Source organism: Bombyx mandarina, chromosome 20, assembly GCF_030267445.1.
Source record: "Bombyx mandarina strain Sakado chromosome 20, ASM3026744v2".
Taxonomy (NCBI): domain Eukaryota; kingdom Metazoa; phylum Arthropoda; class Insecta; order Lepidoptera; family Bombycidae; genus Bombyx; species Bombyx mandarina.
Window position 1 is genome coordinate 11,410,591 of NC_143226.1, and position 15,717 is coordinate 11,426,307.

Consider the following 15,717-nt stretch of genomic DNA (forward strand, 5'->3'; position numbering starts at 1 on the left):
GAGAACTGCACGAGAAGTTCTGGCAAGTGACTGACCGGATCGCTATTATTACGTATTGATAAAGACATTGGAAACGTTTTTTTTAAACAGATGACAACAGAAGAAGTAGCAATGGGTTTTATCAATGTTGCCAACGAAGCCATGTGTCGTCCTATTAGGTGAGATTTTTTCAGTAAACGATTAATTCAATTTTCAAAGTCAGTATTCGTTGAGCGCAATGCAAAGCAAAGTCAGTATTCGTTGAGCGCAATGTAAAGCAAAGTCAGTATTCGTTGAGCGCAATGCAAAGCAAAGTCAGTATTCGTTGAGCGCAATGCAAACCAAAATCAGTATTCGTTGAGCGCAATGTAAAGCAAAGTCAGTATTCGTTGAGTGTAATGTAAAGCAAAGTCAGTATACGTTGAGCGTAATGTAAAGCAAAGTCAGTATTCGTTGAGCGCAATGTAGAGCAAAGTCAGTATACGTTGAGCGCAATGTAAAGCAAAGTCAGTATACGTTGAGCGTAATGTAAAGTAAAGTCAGTATTCGTTGAGCGCATTGTAACGCAAAGTCCGTATTCGTTGAGCGCAATATAAAGCAAAGTCAGTGTTCGTTGAGCGCAATGTACAGCTGTGGCGGGTAGCCATCATACAACGCAAGATAATTGACAGATGCCTTAATCTCGCTTACGACATTTTCAAGATAAGCTTGCATATATACAAGTTTCGAACAACAACATTCGGACCGTCGGTCTACCGAGCAAATACCACCCGCTTGGTGGAAGATCTTCCCTCCGTCGTTAAGTATCCCAAACTGCTGCGCGCGTATCACGTCGGGGTCACCGGGGCTACCCGCCACACAGTAAAGTCGGTATTCGTTGGGGCCGCGCTGCCGTGCACAATGTCGTTAACGGGGCGGGGGCTGGCGCGTACAGGGCGCTGACGACGGCGCGCGGGCACGACGCGGCGCAGCACGCGCTGGCGTGCTTCGGTGGCGCGGGCGGCCAGCACGCCTGCTCCGTGGCGCGGCGCCTGGGCATCTCCACTGTGCTCATACATAAATACGCAGGTATGAACAAACGTATTCCCCTTCAACTTTCATTCTTTTTAAACTGACTCGTGTCCTTATCTATGTTTGCCTATAAGACAGAAACAAACAATAATTATCCCTCAAAAGTGATCTTAAGAAATCAATCTTCTTCTTCTTTTTATGAATAATAAAAAATGTATTACCGAAACGAACTTTTCCGCGTCTTTTTTAATGACGCCTACCCGCATAAAAAAGTAGTAAAAAGGTTAAATGAACAAAACTATAATACCTTAAAATGGTCGTGTCTTTATATATTATTGTGGTGGGTAGCCATCATACACCACAAGATATTTGACAGATGCCTGAATCTCGCTTACGACATTTTCTACGACAGCTATGTCTTTCTTCGTCCATCGCAAGTTGATACGCACGGGGCGTTTCAGACCTCGTTCTACACTGGCGGCGGTACATGTTTCTATGCTCAGGTATCCTGTCGGCGTACGGCATGGCCCTGGCCCACATAGTGCACGAGGCGCAGGAGCCCAGCGCGTGCGTCTACAGCCCAGAGAACTACCAACAGCTCGACCGCAAGCTGGATGTGCTATCTGCTGTTTGTAAGGATAAGCTGTTGGCTCAGGTGCGTTTATTCGTGTATAACAGCCTTTCCCAAAGTGGGCGATAACAACCCCTTGGAGGCGCTGTAAGCCTAAAGGAGGGCGGTAAGAGAGACCCAGAAAAAAAGGGGGCGTTGTGTAGAGACTTGGGAGGTGATTTGTAATTTCATCTAGGAGGACTCTTAGACACCGACTGAGCTCTAGCTACAGTAGTTTTTAAGTAGGTGAAAAAATGGGGGCGCTAAAAAAGAATTTATTTTCAAAGTGGGCAGTAGACAAAATAAATAGGAAATAAAATGTCTGTTTATTTGTTAGTCTGAGGAATGTTATCATTGGCATAAGAGAGTATTCGGAAAAAGTCCCTCAGTCCCCTTTTTACGAATTCATTAATATCATTATTCTCCTGCCCTTCTCCCAGTGACCTCATGAAGTCATTGTGGCCTAAGACGTCCGGTATGTAGCGATGCACCGGTGTTCGAATCCCGCAGGCGGGCACCAATTTTTCTAATGAAATACGTACTCAACAATTGTTCACGATTGACTTCCACGGTGAAGGAATAACATCGTGTAATAAAAATCAAACCCGCAAAATTATAATTTGCGTAATCACTGGTGGTAGGACCTCTTGGGAGTCCGCACGGGTAGGTACCACCACCCCGCCTGTTTCCGCCGTGAAGCAGCAATGCGTTTCGGTTCGAAGGGTTGGGTAGCCGTTGTAACTATACTGAGATCTTAGAACTTATATCTAGAGGTGGGTGGCGCATTTACGTTGTAGATGTCTATGGGCTCCAGTAACCACTTTAACACCAGGATGGGTTGTGAGTCCATCCATCTAAGCAATAAAAAAAAACCTCGTGTCGGCGCAACATGTTTTCTTCTTCAATACTCCTCTATCATCTAGCATTTCTTCGCTCACTCCCCTCTTACACATATCGTCTTTCACGCAATCCATTTTTTTTTCTTAGGTATACCTCTTCCTCTTCCTTCCTACCCTCCTTTTTACAAATTCATTATAAAATTATAATATAATTTAATCAAGTTCAAATTAAAAAATAGTTTATTTCGTTCCAGAGTATTCCAGCGTCCCGGATAGTTTTAGAGCCGTACTTACATCTCCGGTACGCGGGGACGGACTGCGCGCTCATGGTGTCCCCCCTGCCCGGGGGCTCCGCCACGGCCTGCAGCCACGGGGACTTCTATACGGCCTTCGTGAACAGGTGAGCTTGAGCTTTGATATGGTTCTGATGATTATTCCATATAGCTCTTTCTACGTTGGAAGACCGTTCATAGAATAATAGGTAGGTAGTTTATTGATAAAAAAAAAGATAATAGTGATGTAAATGATCATGTAACTTAGAAAAGTAAATTACAATACAATATTCAAACGGTACAAGGACCTTTTTGGACTTTGTGTTAGTGCTTGAGTTCGATACTCCGCATGTTCTGGCCAGTCATTATCACTAATAAAGACCTCTGGACTAAATGTGACCAAACCCCCATTGCGCAAGACATTGCCCATCGGAAATGACGTTGGATAGAACACACTCTATAGCGCAGCGGAGTCAAAGCAGCATCATTCGCGTTTGAGTGGCAACTGCTTGACAGGAGAAGACCTGGTCGCTCTGTACATACTACGCACCGTTGAGAGCGAGATGAGGACTGTGGATGTGACCTGAAGTGATATCAAGAAGCCAGCGCAAGACAGGGTCAAGTGTAGAAAACTTGTGAGGGTCCTATGTACCAGCGGGGTACCTTAGGACTACAACAACTCTTTAGTCGTTTTCACTTTTGGCAGAGCGGTCGTGGTCATAATTTTGGGTGGTGGTGCGCTTCACCAGACGTCGCCATTCCTCGCGTACCGCGGTCCTTGTTCGATCGTTGACGGGACCGTTTAGAGCTGCCTTTATTTTGTCGGCTCATCGTAACAGTGATTTGCCGCGCGGTCTTGTACCCTCTATCATGCCTTGCACCAAAAGGCGCTCAACTGAGCATAGACTCTTGACTTTTTTGATACATTTGACAGACTTGATACTTTTCGGCACTGATGTTTTGTATATTAATTTGAGGCGTTTGTTAGATTGTTTGGCGGGAACGCGAGGGGTGAAGTTGTGTGTGTGTGTGTGTGTGTGTTTTTTTTGACTATTTCGTGTTTCTTCAGGTTTGAATGCGTAAGAATGGTGGTTTATTAACTGTTTGGTATCTGTGAAAGTGCACAGATGTGGGAAAATAAAACAAAGCCGCTGGATGTAATTTCTCGGGATCGGTGTCGGGCATAGTAAGCTAAGCGGGGCAATATCGTTCTCCTACAATATTATTATTATTATTAAAATGACTGCAGATACAAAAACGAGTTCGGTTTCACGTTGTCTGAGCGAGACGTGCTGGTGGACGACGTCCGCGTGCGGGGCGTGGGACTCAGCGCCGCGCACGAACACGAGGGGGTGCCCAGCGGGGAGGGCGCGCCGCCCCCCGCCGAGAAGGTAAGCGCGATATCTGCCGGGCTCCCTACTTGCAGTTCAGTACTGTCATCTTGCCTGTTAACATTATGTTCGTACGAGTAACGCCATCTGTCGTCAAAGAGCAGAAACCAATATCAAAACTTTCCTGACAAAGTTTCGACTAATATTCGTAATCATTTTAATTTTATACAGTAGTGCCATCTAATCTTTAGATACGAAACTAATACTAGAAGTACTGATTATTATATACTAGTAGACCCGGCGAACTTTGTTCCGCCACACGGTTTGTTTCAAACACATCAACTGGTCAACTTCAAAATTCTACTATAAATAACCATAGAATATATTACGTTTAGCTGTCAGTTGCGTTTTGTTATTACATATCAGTTGCGTTTTGTTATACCACGTTTTATGACACGTCCCAATGAGAACGTGATAAAAAGTCTATGTCCTATGTCCTTCTCCTGGTTCTAAGCTACCTCCTCACCAATTTTCAGCCAAATCAGTTCAGCCGTTCTTGAGTTATAAATAGTGTAACTAACACGACTTTCTTTTATATATATTATATATTATAATAATATTGTGTGGTGGATTGTAGGTGTATCTACTAGCCACTGTAGATAGCATCCTCTGCACATATCGATATAGTTTGTGGTACAGACAGAAAGCTCGTCAAAACTGACACTTACCTAATATTTTTATAATGTTCCATATTAGATTTTAAATTTAATATTTCATTGAATTTAAAAAAAAAAAGTCGCCTCTAGCATTTTCAGGGAAAGTTTCCACTCGGTAATTCCTTTATCCCCGAGTAGTTCTGACCTTGGACGAGAGTACCGGGGATTCGTTTAGTGGGTAAATACTATCCTTGAAGTCCGTTCCCAACATTTGCGCATCGTCCAGTCCCACGTACTCGTAAGAGGTACGGCCCTTGACCCAGAAAAATAAGGGAAGGATTCCGGTGCAGCACCATTGACGTACAATAGATGGCGTACCAATACTTTTAACAAGCACATACTTAATATTCCTAGCGCTAGTCACAATGGAGATCTGTTTTCAGACAGTGAAGGTGTACTTCGAAGGCGGCTACCAGGATACTAAAATATATTTATTGGAGAAGCTATTGGCGGAGCAAGTGGTCCCGGGACCAGCTATTATAATGGATAGCTTGTCGACAATACTTGTCGAACCTGGTAAGTTTATTGAAACGTTCTGAAAGTTCGGTTTTCCTCCCGCTGTACAGGGAAGAAAGTGTAACTTTTCCTCCCTGGGTACTGACAAGTGCGCATGCGCGTTAGTGTCTACGTCTGCTCTCACGCACATAAAATTCTCCGCCATTGTTGTGCTCGGGTAATTTGCAATATTGTGTTTAGTGTAAAAGTGAAATAAACAAAAGGCAATAAAATTTTATAGTGAAGTATTAAACAAAGATGAGTTGATCAGACAGTTTATATTCAATTAGTAGTAGTTTATTTAAAAATTAAAGTTAAATTGTTTTTTTTTTATGCTTATATTTATTTATAGCAGCACTATGTGAAATTATACAAAGCAAAATAAAATCTGTTGCGTGCGGTGCGTTCGGCGCGGCCAATGGACGCGTACCTTTAAAATGGACTAAAACCTACCCACGAAATTATTTAATTTGACAGATTGTCGAGCAGAAATAACAAAGTATGGAGACGTCAAAATCACTATTGGATCTGGGCAAGCGAAGAAAGTTACAACCGCTTTGGATTCCATACAGCTCAGCATATTCTCGCATCGTTTCATGTCTATAGCTGAACAGATGGGCAGGTGAGGATAGTGCGAAAATATGTTTTTTTTAAGGGATTTTATGACCTGGTATCTAAGACTACGTATCTAAGGTCACTTCTTATTTTAAATTATGAAAAAAGATAATATGAAGTGAAATAAAGTGAAGTTGATTAAAATAAAACATGGCATGAAATGAAATGAGATGAGACGATATGGGATGAAATATAATCTTAGTAAAATGGTGGTCATTTATTGAGACTTTTTTAGTGGACTTTTTGGAGGATCTCGAGAAGCTACGTCCAGCTGCTTTGTCTCATTTTCCCACATTTGTGCACTTTCGCAGATACTAAACAGTTAATAAACCCCGTTATTACGTATTTAAACCTGAACAAACACTAAATAAACAAAATAAAACAAATCACATTACTTCACTCTTCGCGTTGCCGCCAAAATTTCCAGTAGGTACAAAATGATGGTTCCGAATCATTGACGCTGGAAGGAGTCTATGCTAAATTGTGGAGGGATTTTAACTTTTTTAAATTAGAAATCTTAAAGAGGTTTTAATGTATTGTGGACAGTGAAAAAAGTTTCTATATTTAACACGCTTCTTATTAGCTCACCTGAATGTACTTTTTCAACTTAATTAATTAATTTAAGACTAATGAAGTTGAAATTATTGCACACGTATCAAGGACCGTTGACAATACAATAATTTAATTAATAATAAAAAAATTTGTTTTACAAACGGTTCGTCCGGTATTAGGATCACGTGGATAGCACTTTAATTTCTAGTTTGACCTAGCTGTTGAAGATTACTGTAAGCTGTACGGTAAAAGTAAAAAGTATACCCGTTTACATGGTTCTGATGCTGGGGACTGTGGATATATACGACAAAGGGAAGATCTTCCACCGAGCGGGTGATATTTGCTCGGTAGACCGACGGTCCGAATGTTGTTGTTCGGAACTTGTATATATGCAAGCTTATCTTGAAATTGTCGTAAGCGAGAATCAAGCATTTGTCAAATATCTTGTGTGTCCTAGGTCCTGCAACACTGGTATTTATGTTGCAGTGGTTAAGCAGTTTAAACATTTCAAATAGTGTCTATGGATACTATTTTGCCGAGGTTTACCGTTATTTATGTCAAAATTCTCCTTCTAGGGTGGTGCAGTGGATGTGTCTTAGTCCAAATTTACTAAATCCCATGTTTCGCGCTATTCTATCCTTGTCTGGATCGGGCCCAAGGGATCAGACGACACTAGTCTAATCAGTACTTTAATCTCATGTCACGTTGCTTATTCTTCCCAATCAAAAACTAAACTTCTAGAAGTATTCTGATGGTTCTTAATTCAAGCTTTCAATGAGTTAAATAAGCCGACTATCGCACAGAAGGTGTTAAGCGATTAGCAGGTCTCAGGATATCGAAGGTCGAAGCTTCCATTGAATTGACATTTTAAGAAAAGCCTTGAGAGGCTATTTCGGCTTCTCCTTGACGTGTATCTGAGTTCACTGGGCTCAAACCGGATGTGTTGCTAACACTGGCCCTAGCAAGAGCAGTACTTCGCAGAATCTACCACCGGATCGGAAACGCGACCCGCTCAGAAGATCCGGCGAGAAACTCAGTGGGCTGTGTCTAGGGGAACGCACGGACTGACCTACCACTAGTACTTAAACATATGAAATTCTGTTGTTGGTTCTTTATCGTAGAAGTCGTACCAAAACCCCATGTTACTTCTAGAGTACTACAGAGGACGTCTATATCGGTGAACATCAAAGAGCGATTGGACTTCTCGTGCGCGCTGTTCGGTCCCACCGGTGGGCTGGTCTCGAACGCTCCTCACATCCCCGTACATTTGGGCGCTATGCAGGAGGCGGTTCAGTATCAGGTAGGACCTGATTTGGTAACTCTTGTGGAGGACGCGTGACGTACCTAAGCATTTTGACATGAGTACAATAACCCTTATTCCAATATATTAAGACTTTTATTCTGTGTTTAAAATTGTTACGTGTGGGCAAGAAGCCTGCTCGTTTACCACATTAAAAAAACTTGACAAGGCGCAGGATATCTTGTCAGTTCTGACGGTTAGTTCCTTGACCCTGGTGCGGAGCAGCTTGCGATCAATTTCCGTTTGAAGGGTGTGACAGCCGATATATTATGCAATTGAGACTTGGAGCTCATGTCTCAACGTGACTGGTTATCCACGTCGTCATGTATCTGAGCTCCGATACTCACAAATCCAGGGTCGTGAGCTCTGCCGTCTATGCAAAATATAAAGTAGGATTTTAGAGCCTTACAGAACGTGTAACGTTGCTGGTTTATTGTGTGCATTGATTGGCCAATGAAAACACCACAAAGGAATACAGTTCGCGGAGTCATTTCATAGGAAGACCTGGGTCTTTCAGCAATTGTTCCATAGACTTTCTAGATAATGTGATCCGTGAATATTGTGCCTTTTGACAATGGAAGGGAGGGATATGACGGAAGGTTCTATGGTATGATTCTGTGATGTGATTTAACACAGTACTGGTAACTGGTAAGGTTGTTCCACGGCTCTGTCGTGTGGGGAAATAAAAGGGACTCTTTAGAGGAACTAGTCCTAAATACTTCACAGATGAAAGTACGCGGCGATACCCTGCGGCCCGGCGACGTGCTACTGGCCAACCATCCCAAAGCCGGAGGTTCGCATCTGCCCGACCTCACAGTCATAACGCCGGTCTTCCACGGGTGAGCCGCTTAAAACGCAATCTTCTCAATCGCCGTGCTTAAAGATGCCTTATTTTACTGTGAAGATGTCGAAATAACTGTTGTAACTTTTTTGTTGTTTTCGTTTTTAATATTCTTTCTGAAGGTGGGATAGTTTACATAGGAAGTCTTTTAAAGACCATCGTTTACCAAAACCGAACCACAGCCTTCCTTGCGTCATCCTATCTCCAAAATAGATGGTTTTTGCAAATTTTCATTACGATACCTTTACTGATGGTAGGACGTATTGTGAATCAACACGAGTAGGCATCACAACCTTGCCTATTTCTGCCGCGAAGCAGTAATGCGTTTCGGTTTGAAAGGTGGGCAGCCGTTGTACAAAGTTGTAGCAGTCGTTGTGCTGTCTATGGGCTCCAGTAACCATCTCACACCAGATGGGCCGTGAGCTCGTCCACCCATAACTATAAATATAAAAATGAATTGCTGTTCGTTAGTCTCGCTAAAACTCGAGAACGGCTTGACCGATTTATCTAATTTTGGTCTTGACTTATTTGTGGAAGTCCAGAGAAGGTTTAAAAGTTAGATAAATATGCAAATGCTCGGAATTATATAAAAACAAACAATTTTGTTTTTCCTTTGATGTATCCCCCGTCGGACGGATTCCTTTTGTTTGTTTTAAGTTTATTTTATACAAAAGTTTAGATCTTTTATTTATCGATTGAGGCACTACGAAGTCTGTCGGGTCAGCTAGTCGTGTAATAAAAATCAAACCTGCAAAATTTTAATTTGCGTAATTACGGGTGGTAGGACCTCTTCTGAGTCCACGCGGGTAGGTGCCACTACCCCGCCTATTTCTGCCGTGAAGCAGTAATGCGTTTCGGTTTGATGGGTGGGCAGCCGTGGTGACTATACTGAGAGCAATAAAAAATATATGTGTGTGTGCCTGCAATCGTCCCAGGAGCGACCCTCATCCGATATTCTTCGTGGCGTCCCGCGGGCACCACGCCGACATCGGCGGCCTCACGCCGGGCTCCATGCCGCCGCACTCTGTGAGCCTCGCGCAGGAGGGCGCCGCCTTCAAGTCCTTCCTGCTCGTCGACAAGGGCGCCTTCAACGAGAAACTGCTTGTCGAAGGTCACCCATCATTCCCTAGTTGTAGATAAGCGGACGGCTGATTATCTTAGCCCATGACTTCCGCCGCGTTGACAAATGATCATTAATAGTATTGTGAAATCTAGTATCAAATCAAATTAAATGATAGTACATACTTGTTGAACGTCAAAAAGAACTACCGCCAATTCACAAAAACTAGCCTCCGTCCCGAGAAGAACGGGCAAGAAACTCAGCGGGCATGTCTTTTTTTTAAATATTAGGTTTTGGAACGAAGCAGAGGCGTACCCTAATCGGGAAAAAACGTCCGTAACGTAAGATTTTTATTAGTAATGCACACAGTGTACGAGTTAACTTTGTAATAACGTACAAAAAATAACATATTTTTCATTATTCATTGACCACGATCTCAGAGCGTTCGTTTGCGCAATACACTAACTCTGATGCAAACAACCGTGAATGAAGTGTACCACAATAAGTTCGCACGTTACCGAATGACCGTGGGTTGCTGCGAAACCTCCAGTTTTATTTTCTTTATACTTCGAATAGAACTTAAAATCAATATTTTTATAATAAGGAACTTCGTTCCTATCCGGTGTCCCATGACACCGCACATTTCTTTTTTAAACTGTACGCTTCAAACTGGAAAGCATGGACGATTTATGGTAGTTTTTAGGCAGCGGTTTGGCTCTGCCCCTGGCATTGCTGAGGTCCATGGGCGACGGTAACCACTCACCATCAGGTGGGCCGTATGCTCGTCTGTCTACAAGGGCAATAAAAAATAAAAATTAGCAGGAATAGGCACGGCTGGTGGTACTAATCAAGTCAAAACGCCCTGCCACCTTCAAAACCCCTCGTATTACTTCGTTGGTACCGCGGTAAGCGCTCGTAATTCAGCAGTCGATTTCATTTCGGAATGACGTCTGCAGAACTGATGAAACCCGGGAAGGAGCCCGGGTGTTCCGGGACTAGGAATCTAGCTGACAACCTCTCCGATCTGAAGGCACAGGTCGCCGCCAATCAAAGGGTGAGTGAGACTTTTATTACGTTACAAGCATTCATTAGCTTCGTATGTTTGTATGTAACGTTTGTATGTAACGAAATTTTTGAACGTAATTTTCACCGATTTCAAGCAGTTACATTAATTTGAAAATTCGCACACGCATCAAGTACCGATGGCAATTTTTTTTTATCAATCCCGCCACGTTAACTGGTCCCGTGTAAGTTCGTAAAGAACTTGTGTTACAGGTACCAGATAACGGAAATAAATATATGATTTTTATTATACACACACATATGTTTAATATGCATCCATAACCCTGGAAAAGACATTTTATATTTATCATACAAATATCCTCCCTTGGCGGGATTCGAACCCGCGACCCCGTTGTGTGATGACCATGTCACTTACCACTACACCAGACGGCCGTTACTAATTAATATTACCGTTAATAATTTTATAATTTCGCTCTAATATCCTGACGAGAATTTTTAAAGGATGTCATTAATTTTTTTTTATTGATAGTTTGTTAATTAAGCGTGTTTTTTGGTGTGTGTCCGTGTCGATGGTCTTTAGTGCTATGAACGAAATCGTTTTGGTCACAGTCAGCTCTCGCAGCGTGCGTTGTCATTTAGGTTTTAAAAGGCCTCAGAAGAAATCTTCATCCACGAAAGGTTGTACTGTAAAAACTGAGATCTTGGAACTCATGTCTCGAGATGGATGGCTGCATTTACGTTGTACACGTCTATAGGTTCCGGTAACCTCTTAACAACAGGTGAGCCGTGATCTCCGACCGATCTAGGCAATCATTTTTTTTTCTTGTTTAAAAAAACATGTATTGCATTTTTTTTTTATTTGCCTTTGTAGGCAGACGATCATACGGCCCACCTGATGGTAAGTGGTCATCGTCGCTCATGGACGTCAGCAATGCCAGGGGCAGAGCCAAGCCGCTGCCTATCATGCCTTTTACACTAAATAAAATAAAATCCAAAAAAGCAAAAAAAAAAAAGCAAAAGGAGGTGGCTCAGCTAATGCTGTTCAAAATCGATAAATCGAACAGCGCTGATTTTCAGTCACCTCCGTTTCTTTTGAATTCAGATTACGAAAATTCATTTCAGGGCATACAGCTAGTGGGGGAGTTGATAGAGGAATACGGCCTCGAAGTGGTACAGGCTTACATGGAGCACATACAGAAGAACGCCGAGCTGGCCGTGAGGGACATGCTCAAGGTCAGTGCACCTGGTCTACCTGGTCCCGGGGACTAGACTAGGAAGGTGGCCACTCCAGTAATTGGTTCGTTTCTTCCGAGCAGGAGATAGCGAGGAGCGCCATCGCGGAGACGGGCTCGGCCATGCTGTCGGCTGTTGAGTACATGGACAACGGCACGCCGATCAGCCTCACCGTGACTCTCGATAAAGACTCCGGGAGCGCCCTGTGTGACTTCACGTGAGTATTCTGTGTTCCTAATAGAACCATCAGTTCTGACTGAGCGGTCCATCAACGCAGAGCCTTTTTTTTCTTTTTCTTTTTTTGGCCTGGCGCCGAACCTTCTACGAAGTCCCCGCGCCTAGGGGGCGCGCGGGGTATGTGGGACTCGACGATCTGCAAGGTGTTGGGAGCAGACCGAGAGCCAAAGGAATTTTAGGGCCCACCCACTAAACGACTCCCCTGCACTCTTCACCCATGCGTCCGATCCCCTCCGAGATCAGGACCCGGATGAGGTAGGGGGGTTACCGCGGTCAACACTACAACCAGACAGCGCGGCTCACCCCAAGGACGCCCAGCCGACGGAGCCTTCGAGGCGAATCGAAGGCTATGAAACGTCGGCCGTCTTAGTACGGCAGCCCGTCAGGCCGCCCAGACGGGACGGGGGACAAGAACCAGCTTGCCGGGTCGGGACGCGATACACCGCAGCAACCGGTTGCTCTTTCGAATCTCCTTGGCAGCGCACTAGAGCGCCGCGCGGCCTCTACCCCCTCAGGTCGACCCTTGACCTTCACCGGGGGGAAGCCGTCACCGACAAGGGATCAACGCAGAGCCTAAACTTAGCTTCTTCTTTTTATTGCTTAGACAGGTGGACGAGCTCACAGCCCACCTGGTGTTAAGTGGTTACTGGAGTCCATAGACATCTACGACGTAAATGCGCCGCCCACCTTGAAATATAAGTTCTAAGGTCAGTATAGTTACAACAGCTGCCCCACCCTTCAAACCGAAACGCATTACTGCTTCACGGCAGAAATAGGCAGGGCGATGGTACCTACCCGTGCAGACTCACAAGAGGTCCTACCACCAGTAGCTGGGTGGAAGAGCTTACGGCCAATCGGTGGTGTTAGTTGGAGTTCAACAACCCATCTTAACAAATGAGATTTAAATATTAGTTCTTTAAGTACAACGGCTTTTTTTTTCAGGCAGAGAACCGAACCTCATAAATTTCTTCGTTTTGTTTTCAGCGGCACAGGGGTTGAGGTGTGGGGTAACTTGAACGCTCCCCGCGCGATCACCCTGTCGGCCCTCATCTATTGTCTGCGCTGCATGGTGGGCCACGACGTCCCCCTCAACCAGGTTCGGTTTTTTTTTCCTATGTATGCTGATAGTTTTGAGAAGCTATTTCAGCTTCACCCTACCGTGTAGTTGAGCTCTAGGGGCTCAAACCGGAGGTGTTGCTAACACTGGCCCTAGCAAGAGCAGTGCTTCGCAGAATCTACCACCGGATCGGATACACGACCTACTGAGAAGATCCGGCGAGAAACTCAGTGGGCTGTGCCTGAGGGTTAATTGAGTTAATTCACTCGTCGAGCCCTTCGTCGCAAGCGACGGGTTCGACGAGGACGGTAACCGGGGTTTCGGTAGCTATAGACGTTCTGCCAACAATCAGTGTTGCTTCCTGTGCGACAGATGGCGTGTGAGTCGCGTAAATAACCGCTATATTATATCTACAGACTACTATATTACATACTACTATATTACTACTACTACTATATTACTACTACTACTATATTACATACTATACTATATATTACATACTATCTACTATATTATATCTACGAACGGAACGCGTTTTTGTACTTTTGAAACTTTTTTTTTATATTGCTTAGGTGGGTGGACGAGCTCACGTCCCACTTAGTGTGAAGTGGTTACTGGAGCCCATAGACGTCTACAACGTAAATGCCGTCACGCATCTTGAGACATGAGTTGTAAAGTCTCAGTTTTAACAGTACAACCGCTGCCCGGCCCTTCAAACTGAAACGCGTTACTGCTTCACGGCAGAAATAGGTTAAACTGTATTGAGTTATTTAAATCAAATTATTGAGTTATGTAACTATACTTGAGACCTTAGAACTTATATCTCAAGGTGGGTGGCGCATTTACGTTGTAGATATATCTATGGGCTCCAGTAACCACTTAACACCAGGTGGGTTGTGAGCTCGTCCACCGATCTAAGCAATAAAATAAAAAAAATCGTAACAGAGCTAAACAAGTTTTCACTTCGAAATTTCGGCTTGCCTCTGGCATTGGCCCCTAGCATTGCTGCAGTCCATGGGTGACAGTAACCATTTATCATCAGATGGGCCGTATGCTCGTCTGTCAATAAGTGCAATAAAAAAAATTAATTAGACCAAATCATGAAGAGTTATGTCCCTTGTCCAGGGTTGCCTCACTCCGGTGAGCGTGGTGATACCCCCGGGCTGCATCCTGGACCCTTCGGAGGGGGCGGCCGTGGTGGGCGGCAACGTGCTCACCTCGCAGCGCATCGTCGACGTCGTGCTTAAAGCTTTTCAGGTGAACCTACATTTTTTTAAGTCTACACTAATATTATAAAGAGGAAAGATTTGTTTGTTTGTTTGTATTCGAAACTACTGAACCGATTTCAAAAATTCTTTCACTGTTTGAAAGCTACACTATTCCCGTGTGACATAGGCTATAATCTTTTTTGAAAAAAATTTGGGATCCTTACTAAAACTCCAATAATGTAACCCAAGGTGAAAAAAATTTACCTAAAATATTATTTACATCGCGTACTCTGCGAAAACTATTGATGATAGAATAAAATAACGTACTACGACTTTGTAGAACACGTTATTGTTTACAAAAAGTGTCGCGACAGCATATGTCTAACTATTGTAGTTATGCCGCAATAAGCGTTATTTAATTTAAAAAAATAAAACAACGTCAAATATCGTTGAAATTTTTGTTAAAGACCCGAGCGGAGCCGGAGCGCGCCGCTGGTATGGCAATAAGTCTCTTGCGATACCCCTGTTGCCAGTATCGAATTATTACATATACATATATCTTTTAAATGGGATCGGAGTGGAATGTAGTTGATTAATTTGAAAATGTAACTTCGATGGGGATGAAATGAAATAACGTCTCAGTAAAACGTTTAGAATTTACGCAGACTTTTGTGGACTTTTTGGATGAAGGCTATAGACATATGATCTCATACCTGGTGTTGCCAGCGCTGCGGGAACAGACTCTAACCTGGAGAGTGACCGTCCTATCCTTCAAAATGGCTGCTTACCGAACCGTCCGCACCAGCTTCCTTCTCGTTACGCGGGTAGGGAGCTGGTGCAGTGTGAGCACGCGACTTTTTCTTCTTAAAACTTTTTTGGGTTCCGAACAAATTCAACTCCCACCGCCAATTTTCACTGTCGTAATTTATTACTATTTTACGATATACAGGTATGCAAATGAATGGGTCGATATCTTCGTTATTTCTTGACACAGTGGCGGGTAGTCGTGCAAAAAGATTGTGCAGCACGAAGCGATATGATAATCCGAGACGTCTGCATTCTTCCTAAATAATTTATTTATTTATTACAAGGGTTCTTCTTGTAATAAATAACAGCCAACTCAACATAGTATAATAATATAACAATAATAGAAACGAAAAGCCAATTAAAGGTACTCACCAATATAAATAAATTAAAACACTAGAGAAACAAAGCAAAATAAAAACAATCAGCAAGCAAGAAATTCAAGCAACGAATCTGCGATTGAACCAGAGCGATGACCCCTCGACTCTGCCGAAGGGCACCGCCCGAAGTTAGCCGATGTTTTTCGAGTAGTTC

General features: G+C 43.5%; 1 protein-coding gene across 3 annotated transcripts in view; it reads left to right on the forward strand.

Moving 5' to 3' along the window:
- LOC114242531 (5-oxoprolinase) overlaps positions 1-15,717 on the forward strand; it is a 33,575-nt gene that overhangs the window by 10,481 nt on the left and 7,377 nt on the right. For all 3 annotated transcript variants that reach the window (XM_089735956.1, XM_089735955.1, XM_089735954.1), the window contains exons 10-24: positions 91-158; positions 914-1,047; positions 1,494-1,645; positions 2,694-2,839; positions 3,961-4,102; positions 5,142-5,274; positions 5,731-5,875; positions 7,573-7,720; positions 8,447-8,559; positions 9,497-9,672; positions 10,578-10,675; positions 11,767-11,877; positions 11,961-12,094; positions 13,099-13,210; positions 14,297-14,428. In XM_089735956.1, coding sequence (XP_089592082.1) covers positions 91-158; positions 914-1,047; positions 1,494-1,645; positions 2,694-2,839; positions 3,961-4,102; positions 5,142-5,274; positions 5,731-5,875; positions 7,573-7,720; positions 8,447-8,559; positions 9,497-9,672; positions 10,578-10,675; positions 11,767-11,877; positions 11,961-12,094; positions 13,099-13,210; positions 14,297-14,428 — 1,944 coding nt within the window. The remainder of the gene's footprint in view (positions 1-90; positions 159-913; positions 1,048-1,493; positions 1,646-2,693; positions 2,840-3,960; positions 4,103-5,141; positions 5,275-5,730; positions 5,876-7,572; positions 7,721-8,446; positions 8,560-9,496; positions 9,673-10,577; positions 10,676-11,766; positions 11,878-11,960; positions 12,095-13,098; positions 13,211-14,296; positions 14,429-15,717) is intronic.